The sequence below is a fragment of the Corvus cornix genome, chromosome 1 (genome assembly GCF_000738735.6).
Source record: "Corvus cornix cornix isolate S_Up_H32 chromosome 1, ASM73873v5, whole genome shotgun sequence".
Lineage (NCBI taxonomy): Eukaryota > Metazoa > Chordata > Aves > Passeriformes > Corvidae > Corvus > Corvus cornix.
In genome coordinates this window covers 22370173-22385518 of record NC_046332.1, presented here as the reverse complement: position 1 = coordinate 22385518, position 15346 = coordinate 22370173, and the positions used below count along the sequence as shown (strand labels likewise).

General features: G+C 40.6%; 2 protein-coding genes across 7 annotated transcripts in view; both read left to right on the top strand.

Annotated features, from left to right (window-relative positions):
* SLC22A15 (solute carrier family 22 member 15) overlaps positions 1-15346 on the top strand; it is a 48970-nt gene that overhangs the window by 29670 nt on the left and 3954 nt on the right. For 3 of the 5 annotated variants that reach the window (XM_039558684.1, XM_019283762.3, XM_039558676.1), the window contains 2 exons: positions 1466-1548; positions 1681-10549. In XM_039558684.1, the coding sequence (XP_039414618.1) occupies positions 1466-1548; positions 1681-1693 (96 nt within the window). In that variant the 3' untranslated portion in view covers positions 1694-10549. Of the gene's footprint in view, positions 1-1465; positions 10550-15346 lie in introns of those variants that run through there. The other 2 variants (XM_010395960.3, XM_010395961.4) reach the window with 2 other exon arrangements.
* The window catches only part of MAB21L3 (mab-21 like 3), a 41954-nt gene continuing 28315 nt past the window's right edge, over positions 1708-15346 (top strand). For both annotated transcript variants that reach the window (XM_010395964.4, XM_010395963.4), the window contains exon 1: positions 1708-1795. The gene's annotated coding sequence lies outside the window, so the exon portion shown is untranslated. The remainder of the gene's footprint in view (positions 1796-15346) is intronic.

Here is a 15346-nt window from a genome sequence, read left to right as displayed (position 1 = left end):
AGAAACATTTTGCCCAGATGGATTAAAATTACTGAATCCAAATTAAAAAGTCATTGGTTCGGGCCTTAACTAATCCTGTAACTTCAGTGAAGTTATATCTGGAATGTCTGTGACACATTAGGGATTTATTTTAAAGCTCACAAAGAAAGTGCTGATAAAAAAGCTGTTAAACATTAACCCTATTTGACAAGGCCGTGAGAGGTCTTACTAAGCTGTTGTGAGAAAGATTTAGAATTTATTTGGCATACCCTGAATTCCCCCTGTGGAATCCATTGTCCTTTTGTACCATTTTCAAGATAACATGTGTTCTGATTGCCCAGAATGGAGGGTTTTGTTCCTGTTAACATACATGAATGTGATATTCAAGTTGGACAGCATCCAGTGATAGCCTGACTTTCCTCAAATAGTTTTAGAAGTCTAGAAAAAAGCCTAACATGGTTCCCTTTACATCTTCTGACAGGTCGTAGTGCTCAAACTGCTTGAAATTCCTTTGCAGTTAACGCACACTGCTGTAGCAAAGCTCCTCTGCAGAGAGATCTAAAGCTACAGATTTTGCTTGCATGGTACTGTCAGTCAGGAACACTATTTCCATTTCTCTATTTTTCACCTTCTCTCTCAACCTTCTTAGCATATGACTAGGCAGGCAGAAGTCTTACGACAGATACAAGCATACTGGGGAAAAAATCCTAAATAATCAGACTAGATGGAGTTTATACTAGCAGGAGAATCTTTTTTAACTGGAATCATTTGTGCCAGTTCCATGGAAAAATGCTTCACTGGCCAAATAAAAATCAATTAGCTGTAATAGCTGGTTTTATTTTGGGGTATGTGGTATAAATTGTGTTGTGAAAAGGACACAGTAAGTATGCCTGTAATAGGGACTTCACTGTCTGAAAATACAGCATGGTAATGGTTTTTCCCTTTTCTGTAACACTTTCACTTAGTATTGCATGGGGATCTTTTATTAAAACTTGCACAGTAAAATGTCTGTGCTACCCAGGGAAAAGTATTAATTCTGGATGGAGAAGCTTTTACCTCATCAAGTAATCTGCATGTTCTGAGCTGTGGTGTGAGCTACTGTGTTTCCAGTAGCTCTCCACAGAGTAGGCACCTTAGAATAAATTTAAGAAAGTTTAGTAGATTATCACTTCAGAACCACTCTAGCCAGTCTCTCCTGCATATATTCCCTAGTGTACTGGTGGAGCAGAGGAAGTCCATCCACTAAACCCCCCTCTCTTTTAAAGATACTTTGAAGAGCCAAGGACTTAAAGAAATCTTAATTCATGTAATGTCTTTTACAAAGTTTTAATAGAGTGGTCTGACCTGTGTTTTCTTACTTTTTCTCTACCAGCATTCCACAGAAGTATAATGGTTCATGTATGTTGAGATTGATTTAGTCTAACAGTCTAGTCTAGTCTAACAGTTTAGTCTTCAGTCTAACTAATGACTTCCTTTTTGCTTCTAGTCTGGAGACAAAGACAGTTCTACAGGGAGTGGAAGTGAAGATGAGGAGTTCTATGATGCTGATGAAGAGACTCATATGATCAAGTAATGCAAAGAAGAAACACTGGCTTATTTTATGGTTCTTCTTGTCCAGTCAGTTCAGCTATATGACAAGTACTGGGGACCTTGCTTGTCAGGGAATGTAGTTGGACAAGTGCCTGTGTTTTTCCTTATTAGGAGAGGGATTTGAGTACTGTTCAGACTGATGATGTCACTGATGCGCTCCATACGAGGCAGCCATTCCAAATCTTGTGGTTCAGAATGACAGTGCATGGACTGCATTTGAAGCCAGGTGAGACAGCAAGAGTGGGATGATGTATTTCAGAAGCCCAGGAAGTAACCTAGGCTTAGACAGATTTGGACAGATCATCAGTGCACATGTTGGTATTTTATTTTCAACGTGGTGGATTTTGTTCCAGTACAAATTGATAAACTTGAAAACAACCACTGTATTTTTCCATAGGGTGAAAGTGGTCAGAGAGAGTGCTGTGTGCTACTCCACTGGGAACAAATTGCCGAAATTGTATGTTAAAATGGCTTTTGCATATTCAGTAGAGGAGAGGCAGCTATGAACATAAGGTTTCTTTGTGTGCACACCTGTGCAGAGTTACAGGTGCAGCTGGTTGGTCATGAGCTGGGCTTTAACTTAGTGATAATGGAAGGCTGGGAGGAAGGACTACACAAAAGATCAACCACAAAGCCTGCAAATGTAAGGAATGTTACTCACTTTTTTCTTTCTTTTCATACACGAAAGCTTTTTCTTGGTCTGTCTTGTGCATATGTTTGCCACGTGTTCCCCACATCTCAGCACTGCTGTTCTTAGCTTTGCCTACTTTTACCTTGTCTTCACTTTTGCCATAAATATTGAAGCTCAGCAACTTCTCTGTGGAGTGAAATAATTCCGTGACAGATATCATTTCCTGGGTGTGACAAAGGTGAGGTATTTATCGCATACCGTGTGTGTGGTGTGTTAGAATGTATAGCTCACTTTTTTGGACCTATCTGGGTCTTTATTTCTGGAAAAGACTTAACTCTGAAGTGGTGAGAGGAACTGTGGGGTGCTGTTATATTTTGGGCATTATTGTCAGGAAGCTGCTAGTGTTTATTTTTAAATAATCTTGTGTGTAGATAAGGTTCTTATTTAAAAGGAAAGCAAATCTCTTTAGACTTTTTTGGTTATTTGATGTTTTTTAACTAGTGCTTGCTCAAGCACTTGGTTACTTGGCCTTGTTAAGGAAAACAACTTCACTTCCCTGTTTCCACTGAACTTTCTGTACGTGCTTCATTCGAGGGATATGGAATCATGAAATATGAAACATGAACATTTGAAATTCCAACTACAAAAATGAGGCTTTACAAAGATTCAGTTTTCTTGAGGACATTGTCATCTTCATCCTCTAACCTGTGGCTTTCTCTTTGTTAAGATTGGTTTCCATAAAATGTTTGTTAGTCTTCGTACTTGGAGTCCCTAGCAAAGTGCCACACAATGGCAGCAAATATATTTTCAGGCTCACTAGCCATTTTTGCAAATCTTAGAATTAAAAAAGGGTGTGTAAAAAATCAAAAAGCTGTCTGCTGAATACTTCCTGGTTAAACTGGGAAGTTCCTTTACTCTGCAAGGAAGTGCAAGTAAACAGCACCTAAAGTTTGCAGCTAGCTGCTTGAACTTTGTTCACTGGGAACTGTAATGCTGAGCCAAGTGCAACTACCCTGGCTGGTGCAGAGGGCAGCCCAGAGTCTGCACATGCAGGGTTCCCACTGGGTCTGAACTTGATCCAGGTGTTGACTAAAGAAAGTTGGGAACTTCAGTCCCTATGGACAGTGTATCAATATTGTTGTGATTTTTGCCTGTATTACAAGCTTTACTAGAAGAATTCTCACCCATGCTCTTCACTTTTTTTTCCGCCCCAGAATGTTGAGTAGTTGTTGTAGGTGTGGCACTTTTTAACCCAACTGGGCGGTCTTCCTGCCTTACTTGGCCCTTTTGTATATAAGAAAATTTCACCAAATAAGGTACTCAGTAGTTGAAAAGGTTGAATCTATTCAAATATTTTTAAATCTTTTATTCACATTTTAATTTATGGACAGCTGGGAAAATGACTTTTTGTTGCTGATGGCAAACAGCAGCAAGCCTGGCAGTATTAACATGTTGCCAATAGCCAACAGTTGTTTTTAGGTGTTTCTTGCCTCTGTTCCTCCTCGGGTGGTGGGTGGTATAAGTCAGGAACTGTCATTATCTACTCCTGGCAACCCTGTGTAATGCCACAAGACACCTCAATATAATTTTCATTAGCAGTAGGATCCTGTAATGGTTCAGGTGGAGAAGATCACTCTTTAGAGGACCTGAGCTAGATTTTGTTACAGTTTAAAATTAAATTTACCTCTCCACTCATGTACTTTTATATCATTGGTATACATATGTAAAATTGCAAAAAAATGAGTGAAGACAAAATTAGCAATTTTTTTGCATAGGAATTGCTGCTCTTTTTTTAACCTTGAATCTGTCCCATGTTTTCACCATTGGAATTTTAAAGTGAATATTTAAAAAGGAATATTACATCTTCCATTGTTACTTTCCTGTATCAGTTACATCAGAAAGCTTAGAGGAGAGAATCCCTGCAGGAGGAGCTCAGCAATGTAGCATCAGACTTTGCTCTCCAGCTTTGTGTTCTGAAGTTCACATCCATTAGGTGCATTAAGTTTCTTTTCTGAGGCCGTTCATTTTTAATATGAGCTGGCCTTCTGGTACAGAAACCTGCAGGATCACTTTTTTCCTTACCCATAATATGTAATGCTTTACAATATTGAGATAGTCATGCTCTTGTGTAGCATTCACTGGTGAGAGGTGCAACACAGTGTTCTGTAGCCCGTGTGCATTTCCTGTGTCTAGGTGGAGCACCATTGCTGAGCAGCTGTTCCTCACTGAACAGTGCCTGTTGTTGTGGGTCTCACAACCATGGTACTTTAAAGCCCAAGTCAGAAGGTCGGAGAGAACTTGTGATTTTGAAGTCTGAGCAGGCTCAGACTTCAATTGAATTTCAGTGTCTGGGTAGTAAATTTGCCATGAGGAGCTCCTGGAAAGCAGAGGATGATACAGCACTGGATACATCAGTTTACTACATGTTGTAGTGCTAAGAGTCTGAGGCCCAAGGCCCTTCTATGCTTCAGTGCAATATGATAATCTTCTCCCATGTTTTTTGCTAGAGTAGCTGGCACTGTTGGCTATTTTTGTGTTGTGCAAGCACTAAGATACCTTTTCCCAAGATGGAATTTCTTCTCTGGATTCCTTTGGCTGTGATTTTTTTTTTTTTTTTTTTTCAGGTAGCTCACTTAGTGGGATTATGTTAGAGAGGAGAGAGCCTTTCCCTTGGTGCTGATTAGTCAGGTGTTAATACTGTCTCAGCAGAATCCCAAACATACCTCACCTAGCTGGGGACCTCAAGTGATGAGTGAATACAGCTAAGAGTGAAGGAGAGTGACAGGTCATGTGAGGCATCATGGAAGAGAATGAGCTGGAAGAAGTAAAAAACAGTGGAGGATTCAGCTGAAACACTTTAGGGCAAGGGTAAGTGAAAACACAAAATAGCAGCTGGTGGGTAGAAATACCCTTCTTGCTCCTTGTCTTCACTTGAAGCTTCTGCTTTCAGAGCTAGTATTGGTTCCAGGAGGTCATACTGGGCATATCAGTTTCATAATTTCCTTTTTGATGTCAGCTGTGTCCAGCGCTGCCTCTTTAGTGATGAAACGTTTCTTTGGATCAATATAAAATGTGGCCTGCCTGTTTTCTTTTGGACTCAGCTTCTTTATGAAATGGCATGGCACCAAAATAATTTTTTGGAGAGTGTTGTATAACTGGTCATTATGGCTTAATTTGCCAGCTTTCCTTTAGGACAGGAATGTTGGAATTATTTGATGTGTTTGTCATGCAACCTCTTGTGAAATTATACTTCAGCCTTCTAAAAGGATTTTACTACCTGGCTGTTTTTGATAGGCTGAAGAGAATACAATACAAGTGATTAGACAAGTTTATTTTTTTAAACGTCACCTGAAAACAAAGCTAGTGCTTTCTCTATAGGAATTGGGAAAGTGCTGCTCAGAGACCCCTGACATGCCAGAAACTTAGAAGCTCTGTGTTAAAGGAGGGCCAGAGATGACTCTCTGTTCAGGTCAGGATGCTGAGTGGAGAAGATGCCCGCACCCCTCCTGAGACACCTAATTAATGTGGAGCAGGTTGTAGCTTGTTTCCACCATAGTTACAGTCAAGGCTTTAAGGATGGGATCCACATGCTCATCAGCTCACAGTGTGCAATCCATGCCAGGGTTTCCAAACTGTGTGGACATACTGAGGTTAGTAGGGTATCATTTACAGAACCATGGGGAATGCAGTTGAGCCATGTATTTTCCAGTGTATTTCAGCTAAGCATATAAAAGCACTTTGCAACAGAATGTGTTTTTTGTACTGAGGTAAAGGGGAAAGTGCAGAATTTTTCCTGGAGTGTGTTAAAAGAAACATCTGAGCTAAAACTCTTGTTCCTGAGTCTTCTGCATAATCACGGAATGCAGATTTGTTAAGTAGTAGTTTGTTTTAACTGAAGCTATGTATCCCTTTTCCCACCCTGTTAGAGTTTCCCTGGTCATGCTCTTTGACCCAGCTGAAACTGTGACTGCAAACTGTGAGCCTTGCAGTAAAGATGTCAGAAAAGCCCAAGAGCGGTGCTGTCATTTGATGGTGGAAGTTAGTCTGGCCTGACACAGTGTCTGTGTCAGAAATGTCTATATTCAGCTGTTTACCAAACAGGAGACTTAGGGTATAGCTGTATTTTGAGTCTCATTCATTTTATCTTACTGAGAGATTGTTACATGGAAGAAAGACACCTACATAAGAAAACCTCTCTGGCAGATCTAAATGTAGAATTGGAGGGCAAACAAACTTATACATAATTTTTCCATGCTGTGTATTTTTAATGCCTTGTCTAGTCTGTTGTAGCCTTCAGATTTTCCAGGTGCTACTGTTATTTAAGGCTAAAGGAGCTGGGTAAAACTTTTACCCCAACAGTCTGAATTTACTGAACTTTCTTATCTTAATTTTAGTACTACTTTCTGTTTCTGTCATTCTGAAAAGTGCTCCTATATGTGCCTAATAGGGAACGGGGTTCTTTGTTCTAATTTGAAGTGCCTGTTTTATAAAAGCAGTCTTTAATTTCCTCAGTAAATTTTATATGGGACTATGTGTAAAGTAGCATCATAGAATTGGATTATTTAAGTGCCAAAGACAGTTTTTGCTGGAAAGCAATAGCCCAAAACTAGTTCTAGCTGCCTTCATTTAGAATTCTTCCATGCAGCCTGCCAGAACTGGTATTTACAAGCATCCCTGAAACTATAGGGACAGAGAGTTACCTTTGTTTGCTTGTCTTTCATTGCTCAGTTCACTTAAGTAGCTTTTGTTTCTGAGAAACCAAAGAAATTAAATGAAGGATTAAAGTGTTCATTTTGTACGACGTTCAGAATTTATACCATGGAGCTATTACAGGGAAATCTGCTGAGCCTGTTTGATTCTGAGTTGCAAATGTCAAAGTTTACTTAAAGACTGATAAAACCTGGTTAAAAACTACACACTGGAATTTGTTTGTTCATTCATCAGTCTTAAAAATTAACATTGCTAGTAAACAGCTTGCCTGCAGCTTCGTGGAATCTAGCATATTTTTATAAAATGCACACTCTGAGGCATTTGTAAATAATAATGTATAAATTTTAAATCCCTATTACAACTAATATTGACTGCAAGTCAGCCTTGTCATGCCTGCATATTTGTCAGTAAAAAAGCAGGTGGATAAAACTTTGTGCAGCAAGGGCTGATTACCCCCAGAAGAAAGATTATTTCTTTTAAACCATTCTCTACTGTGTGTACAGAATGAAGGGGGACCATGGGGTGTCAGGGTATTCTCATGTGTAGCAAGATTGTAGGTTGGAGTATGTTCAAGTACTTGCCCACCCTCATTTACTAAAGGTTTCTAGAGGAAATCTGTCTTTATCATGCTGTTACTGCTTCCCACCAACAGATCTGAGGTGCTCATATTATACCTACCTTGTCAGGAGCCAGGCAAAAAGTATGGCAGTAAGAAAACCTTTGCCATTATTGAAAGTTGTATTTACTTAAACATATCCTGGGAGAGAGATCTGGTACATCTGTTTTGAAACAAAATGTTTTTAAATTATGGAAACCTGATTGGGAGACAGGCATTTCTGATGTTAGTTTGTAGGAAAAATCAGTTTTGCAGATACTGATGAAAACTGTTATAGAACAAACAACTGCTAGGTGATTTGTGATGACAGTTGTGCATGCTGTGATTTCAAGTATGCCTCTAAAATACTGGTTTCTAATATTTGATCCCTTTCACTCCTCAAAATCCAAACCAAGTTTTATTTTGTTCTTGTTAAAATTTGAGTAATGTGGGAAAGGGAAGTATATTTTTCATATGGATACTTTTTTTGCACTACCTTTGCCTCCTGAGTCAAATAATAGTTTGATTTTTTTAAGCTACCTCTTTATGTTGAGCTTTTTTTGTCACTTTTGTATTTTACTGATTTTTGGGAAACTACAAAATATTTCCTTTTATATTTGTGTGGGAATTCATGGCTTAAAGTCCTCAAGTCATCCTTCTCTTTAAAGTTTTTCTCAAAGGCTTTTTAAATTTAGTTAAAAGACTTATGACTTTCAAGGAGCATAATAATTACACGGTTAGAACTTGGCTTTTCTGTATATACTGTTTGCCTCTAAAAGGGCCAGAAAGCCCTTAATTTTTTACTAATGTCAGTTGAGGACATGACTTTTCAGGGGCAGTAAGTTTTGAATTGGGGGGCTTTAATCAATTTAATTTATTGCCAATTCGAGTTTTTAGTTTCTGCTTTGGTATTTGAATTAAAAATAATTAAAACACTTAAGAAAGACACTGCTGCTTTTCTCCAGACACTGGTCTTCCTTCTCTCTCCCCATGCCATCCTCAAATTCCTTGACTGCTTGTCATGCTCAATCCCTTCAGCAAGGCAACAGGCAGCACAGGAGACTGGGATCAGTCTGTTGTGCTTCTGTTTATTCACTGCTCTTCATTTCTTGTTCCGCTGCTCTCTTGTGGGTTTCAGCACCAGGCACAGTCCCTTTAGAGTTGTAGCTCCTTTTGAGTCTGCTCTCGGCCTCTGCTCAGGCTATGATTTTCCTTTGGTGTTTCTCCTGCTCAGCTGTCTCTCAGTTTCTCTTGTGCTGGCGTGGGCTTATCCTTTTTTCCTCTTCATGTTGCAGCACTGTAATCTCTTTTTCTTGGCATTTACAACCCTGTCTTAAACATGCTTTTGTCAAAGTGCCAGCTGCTCCTCTGGCAGTGTTGGAGTGCAGAGGGTCAGTGCTCACTGGGCCCAAGAGGCAGTGGGCACTATGTGAAACACAGGAGGATCCATCTGAACGTAAGGAAGCACTTTTTTAATGTCAGGGAGATGGAGCACTGGCACAGGTTGGCTGGAGAGGTTGTGGAGTCTCCATTTGTGCAGATACTCAGGAGTCATCTGGACATGGTCCTAAGCAGTCTGCTTTAGTAGTTGGTTCTGCTTGAGCAGGGAGGTTGGACCCGGTGACCTCCAGAGGTCCCTTCCATCCTCAGCCATTTTGTGATTCCTATGCTGGCTGCTGCTGAGCTGTCTGGGACCAGCACAGGCAGTCCCTGGCATCTTCCCTTACAAGACACCCTGCAGCCCCCTCACTGCCAAGGCCCTGACAGCTGTGCTCGTACACTGCTCTACAGGGTTTTCTTGCAAATCAAGTCCTTAGCTTGGGCTGACAGTTTGAGAGTGGTGGTTGGTACTGTATTGCCTTTCTGTGTTGCTGTTGTCTTAGGTCAAGTAACTGAAACTCCTAAGGATATAATCAGACATTTACAGCCAAGTTCTGTGTCTGTTTGCATTTACATCCTTGCTAATTTCAGAAGACAGAACTTGGACCTCCTCTTGACCAGAGGACCAGCCAAAGGAGTAACTCACTTTTTTACTGCTCCACCCTTCATCATAATGAAAACAAATCTTTGTATAGTCTCTATATCCTGTAGACTTTGCATTGTTTTTTTACTCCCATTTAATTTGATCTAACAATCTAAAGTCCTTGCCACTTGAGAGCTGAGTAACAGGAAATTGGTGGCAGGGGCAGGGGGAGCAGATTCAGTTCAAAAATGAAGTTTGTATATAGTTGATGTGTGTATTGTTGAATATTTAATTTGGATTAATGGAATACTGAGTGTTATGAGCCTTCCCATGTTAAAATGAGGACTGATATATTTCAGAAGTACTTTCTCTTCTTTAACTGTATTGGTGTGCTGTTGTTAACTCAGAGCTGTACTGCTGAAAACTCTGTTGGTAGAATACTTCATCTGAGAAGTCACAACTGAAGACAGCATAAGCTTTTCCACAGTAGACCTTTTATGGTGATATAATCATATGTTCTGTGAACAGCTGTTGGATCCATCTTTTTAAGATGTTCTTTGCCATAGGTGAGGGGCCATAACAAATGTTGAAATATTCAAAATAATTGCACTTATCTATTCTGTTTTCTTAATGTATTTCGTATGCATACTGCCTTACCTGTATGTATTGTACTTCACCGGAGGCACAAAAGTAAATACCAGGTTTTTAATTTACAATATGTTAATGAGTTTTTAAAATAATTCTGTAATACTAAATATTTTTCAGTGATCTCTGTCTATCAAGAGAGGGTGATGGTGGGTAAGCCCAGGTGAATTTAGTCAAAAGTTAATATTGGTGGTCTTTGCATTCTCTTTTAATTTCTGAATTACTTTGATAATTTTAAATACATCTTTTCTTTTAGGAATTTTGTAGAGGCTGACCTATGTTAGTAAGCCAACTTTTAGGTGATTTGTAACAGCTCTGATACTGCCTCTGACTCGTACCGTTCATCCAATGTCTTTGTAACTTATTTTGTGCCTTTTCTTCCCCTGACACAAAATGTCTCAATAAAAACAACTTATTTTGCAACACTCCAAACCTATCTTATTGTACTGATTTTTTTACTTGCCTGACCCTTTTGTTTTGTTGTCTGGAGGGGCATGAAGCTCTCAGAATAGAATAGATATTTATAATGGACTCTGCAGAAGAAAATTGACAAGGTGGAAAGCAGGTCATTTTGGAAAGGCAGTGCTACAAAGCGCCTGGGAAACTGGGACTGTCAGTACTAATCAATATATTCCACCATATCTATCACAAGTCATTTCTAACAAAAACTGGCACCAGTGGAATGTGAGAATCAATTTACTACTGGCTTCAGTTGTGCTGATTGATGTTGAGAGACTGGAAACACTTTGGGGGGTTTAGCATAGCAAAATGTCTGTGGTGGTGTTACTAACATGTACTGGGGGAGTTCCCACAAGCGCTAGTTGTCACTTAAACACCACTTCTTTAAAATGGGATGCAAATGTACAAGGCCATAGTCACTGTCCTCAGTGCTCCTGCCAAAACATCTTGTCGGGGAATGGCGGAATTTGAACATTTGTCTTCATTACGTGGCAATCAGGTGATAAATAGATTGACTGCGTTTCCTGTCCCCTGTCCAGTGGCAAAGAAAACATTGTCAGAATCTGGGAAAAGTCACTGTGGGAAATAGGGATCAGTGCTCTGTTTTAAACTGCCATTTGATTGTTTTCTCTGGCAGCCTTTGCTTTGTTTGAGAGCAGTTCATGGAGTCCCTGGTAGAAGAAACTGAATAATTCTCTGTTCCCATGAATGCTGTTCTTCCCTCCTGACCCAAACTGCCCCTCTCCTACCAGACAACTGGTAGCATTATTCACCTCATTTTCCATTTGAAGCACATCTGCCCATTTCCCTCCCTTCAGAAAAACCCAAGGAGCAGAGAGATGGCTTGCTCCTTCATGCACTAGCCTGGCCAAACGACTTGTTCTGCATGTTCCCAGTGGTTTCTCCTCCGCCACTCCTGTTTTCAGTGCCTTTAATCTGCATTTAACTAGTTCTGGCCCTGAACATCTATCCCGTGGCCTGTCACTGCCTGGAGCAGATGCAGCACAAACGATTGACCCTCTCCCTTTGGCAGTTTGGTTTTGACTGCACAAAACAGCCAATAAACTGGAAAGGGCTGGGCAGCTGATTATGGGAATTAGCTTGAAGCTGTATAGTTTTATGGGTCTGAGAGGAGGAAGTGTTCGCTTAAGAATGAAATTGCATTCTTCTTTCTTTCTCCTGCTGCCTCCTCTTGAGGATGACTGTCGGCGATTGAATGACGGGCACACACTGGCAGGGAATCTCAATCGTTTGCTCAAACGAGTGAGTTGGTTTCACACACTTTTCTAAGGCACCGTATTTCCTTATGTGGCGTGCCCTATCTCGTGTTGCCACATCAGCAACACACTTCCTAAATATCTTTCTATGGGGTGGTCACTCGCTGTTCACCCGCCTGTCAGCCTCCGGCTCCTCTCTGTAGGGGTCTGCTGTGTGACACCTCCTCCCCCAGGGTCCGGTGGCGACAAGCCTCTCTGTGCCACCATGTGCTCTTTTGTTCTGCCATGTGCCTCTGTAGGCAGGTTTTACAGCTCACAACCCAATTCTATCTTATAATTCCCCATAGATGACAAATTTCAGAAGTTACAGAATAAAAGAATAGCATGTATATTAGCCAGACACAGCTTGGACTGGAGGCTGTTAGCTCATTTTCCAGTGACTGAAGCTGGAGTGTGTAGCTATGCCAGTCATTATCTGATCTGCTTAGAAATATTGTGAAAAGACTTGACTGAAGCCTCTGTAGAGATTCTTTCTCAGTCAAGGCTTGTTCTCACTAGTGTGCTGATTATCTTGCTCTGCTTTGTGGTACATACATCATGCAATTAATAAAAAGCAAATTTTTTCTCACTTCTGCTGGTGCTCTTATTGTATAGTAATTGTTCCCTCATGGCGATTGTTTCCCTCTGGGCCCATGCATTGCTGAGTCTCAGTGACTGTCCTCCCCTCCCTTCTTCCCACACAGAGCATGCAGGTGTCTGGGCCTTCCCCTGCTTTTCTTGAGACACTTCTACAGGTACATTGGCAAAATATTCCTTTATCCTGATTGCTTCTTCAGCTTCTCCTTTCCATCCTCTCCACCATGCCATGGTAGCCCCAGGACACAACACAGTGTCCAAGTTGGCATATCCTAAGGATCACCTAGGAAGTTTGGTATCTCTGACCTTTGTGTATAGGGTGGCAAGCTATAGGTCAGACAGCTTTTATAGTAGATTGACCATACTGCTAACCAAGATCATACAAAGACACATCTGCTTTTAGAGTGGTTCAGACAGAATGTGGTTGTCAGCTGTCTTCACTCTGTTGGGGGCTTTTTTTGGGTTTTTGTTTTGGGTGGGAGGGGATGGGAATGTTTGCTTTGTTGTTGGGGGTATTTTGTTGTTTTGTTTGTTGGGTTTGTTTGGTTTAGCTTTGTTTTTTTTAATCTCACTCTCCTCCCACACCAGTATTTCTTCCAGCACTCTGAAATAGCTCCTGGGGACCAGGCTTTCTTGGGTGTGGAGACCCTTCTCAGTTTGCTTGCTGACACTGACCTGTTTGTTCTGCAATAGTTGTATTTTGATCAAGAGAAAGCAATAGATCTTACGGGTGTGTAACTGTGATAGATGAGACCTAGTTTCAAGCTCTGGCTCCAGTAAATTCTTGCACATTTTTATTAGTCAGTGACTGGATGAAGCACATAAACAGGGATGCCAGTCTGAGTCTTCTCTATCCCAAGTGAGTTTGTATTGGAGTGACTATTCTCACTTAGCACTGGTAATTTACTCAATTTGCTTCAAACTGCCATAGACTCAAGCAGTAAGTTCTGAATCGGGTCAATTTGGACATAACAGCAAAGTGTAAAAATAATACGAGCTAACATTGTGCTCTGGAGAGCAGTCATGAAAAAAAAATACCAGCTCCTGGAAATGCAGTCATCCAGTCTCATTCAGCCATTCATGTTGACAGAACATCGTTGCAAGCATGCTTCTTGGTCTGGCTCTTTTAAATCTTGGGCTTGGTCTGTCTGTCCCAAAGTTACTGTGCCTCTAGATTTAAAATCCTTTTCTTGACACCTGAAAATAACCAGCAAACCTATGCTGAGATCAAAAATGAGGCAGCTTTTTCTCACCTGAAAAGACTTCCACTGCTAAAAGTTTTCCTGGTTGCACTGTGCTCTGCCAAACACATTTTTTCCAGATGCTGTTTTTCTAACCATGTGTTTAAATCGGTGGTATTGAGTATTTCCTTTCTGGCATGCTGGCTGTTTACCTAGGCATATAAATAAAAGTGCTGGAAGGCTCCTGTTTTTGTGGATGTTGGCTGCAGGTAGGTTTTCAAGATGGTTGGACATCCTGATTGAAACAGTAGAACAGTAGTTGTAGTTTAGTGATGGATAAAACATGGAGAGGAAAAATATCCTTAGAAATGCCTGGAAATGGGCTAGTAGAATATTTTATGTTTAAATTATGATGCACTGAACTTAGACTATTTCAGTCAACTTTCAGAGGACAGTACATGGATTCAGAACTCAAAATGCCAATTTCCCTGCCCGACATCTCAGTAGACTCTCCTGGAAGCCTCAGAGCTGATGCAGCCAGGGCTCCCAGCTTCCTGCCTCTCCTGCCATCCTCTGAGCTATCCATTTTAAACTTGGAAATTTCCAGACCCTGAACACATCACCAGACTGGGTCTCAGTGATCTTGGCAATACTAGAAGCACTGCTGTATGATTTATGTTTGCTGCCCAGTGGCTTGATGTTTAACAGCAGCTACAAAATGGACTGGATTCTTACAAATTTCCTAGTTGAGGCTGGTCAGTGGTGGGTAGCAGCATTATAATCTCAGCATTTTTCAGAATTTCCCGTATCCTCAGACAGCAATCCTGGAGTGATCAATTTCTTTGGAAATACTACACTGCAGCATGAAAAGGTTCAGTTTGTAAATAATTCTGGGTTTCAAATCTCTTCCCAGGTTAAGAGAACTCACTTCTAGCAAAAGCTATCTGCCTTTTTCTGACACGTCTGGTATGACCATGAATGAAAAAAGGATATCAGGTTTTATAAACCACTGGACCTGATCCAATGCTGTGCTTAGTTTGGAAAGGATATAAACCTTTAACTTGCTTGATATGAAGTGCAGGCCCAAGGCTAATGTGAGAACGTGTGGCAGTGAGAACGAGCAGCATAGGCATTCGGAGCATTTTTGAGCCTGCCAGGTATTGATTGGTAACAGGAGGGAATGAGTGGAGAAGCATTTCAATTTGGCACCCATATGTGATTTTGATGCTGTCACAGTGAATTAGCAGCACTTTCTTTTCCCTTTAGTCCATCGCAGGCTTTTATCGTTGAAGTATCCCCTTTGCTCATATCAACTTATTAAAAGACAAAGTGGAAAAAAACCCAAATAAATTCCCAGAACTTTTGCCCCCAAAAAGCCTGATTATGTTATGCTACTATCCTCTGAATGGAGGCTGAACAGTACTAACGACTGTCACACATAAATGTTGTAGGGGATTCAAGCTACAATTACTCATTTTGTACAGTCACTTAATCCACTAATGGGGAGAAATGGGACAGCAGTTTAAGAAGGCAAGAGAACTGTCAGAGATTATTAAATCTGTTGGGATCATTTGGTTTAGTAGTCTGTCTTGACCCAAGTACATGCTTCAGCTAATGCAACAGACTTAATGCCTCTGGTAATTAGAGCAAGAAGAGATGGGTCATCATTAGCAACTAGAAATTCAGAGTTGTATTTCATCTGGAAGGCAGCATTTTCAACAGGGCTTATTTGTTGCCACT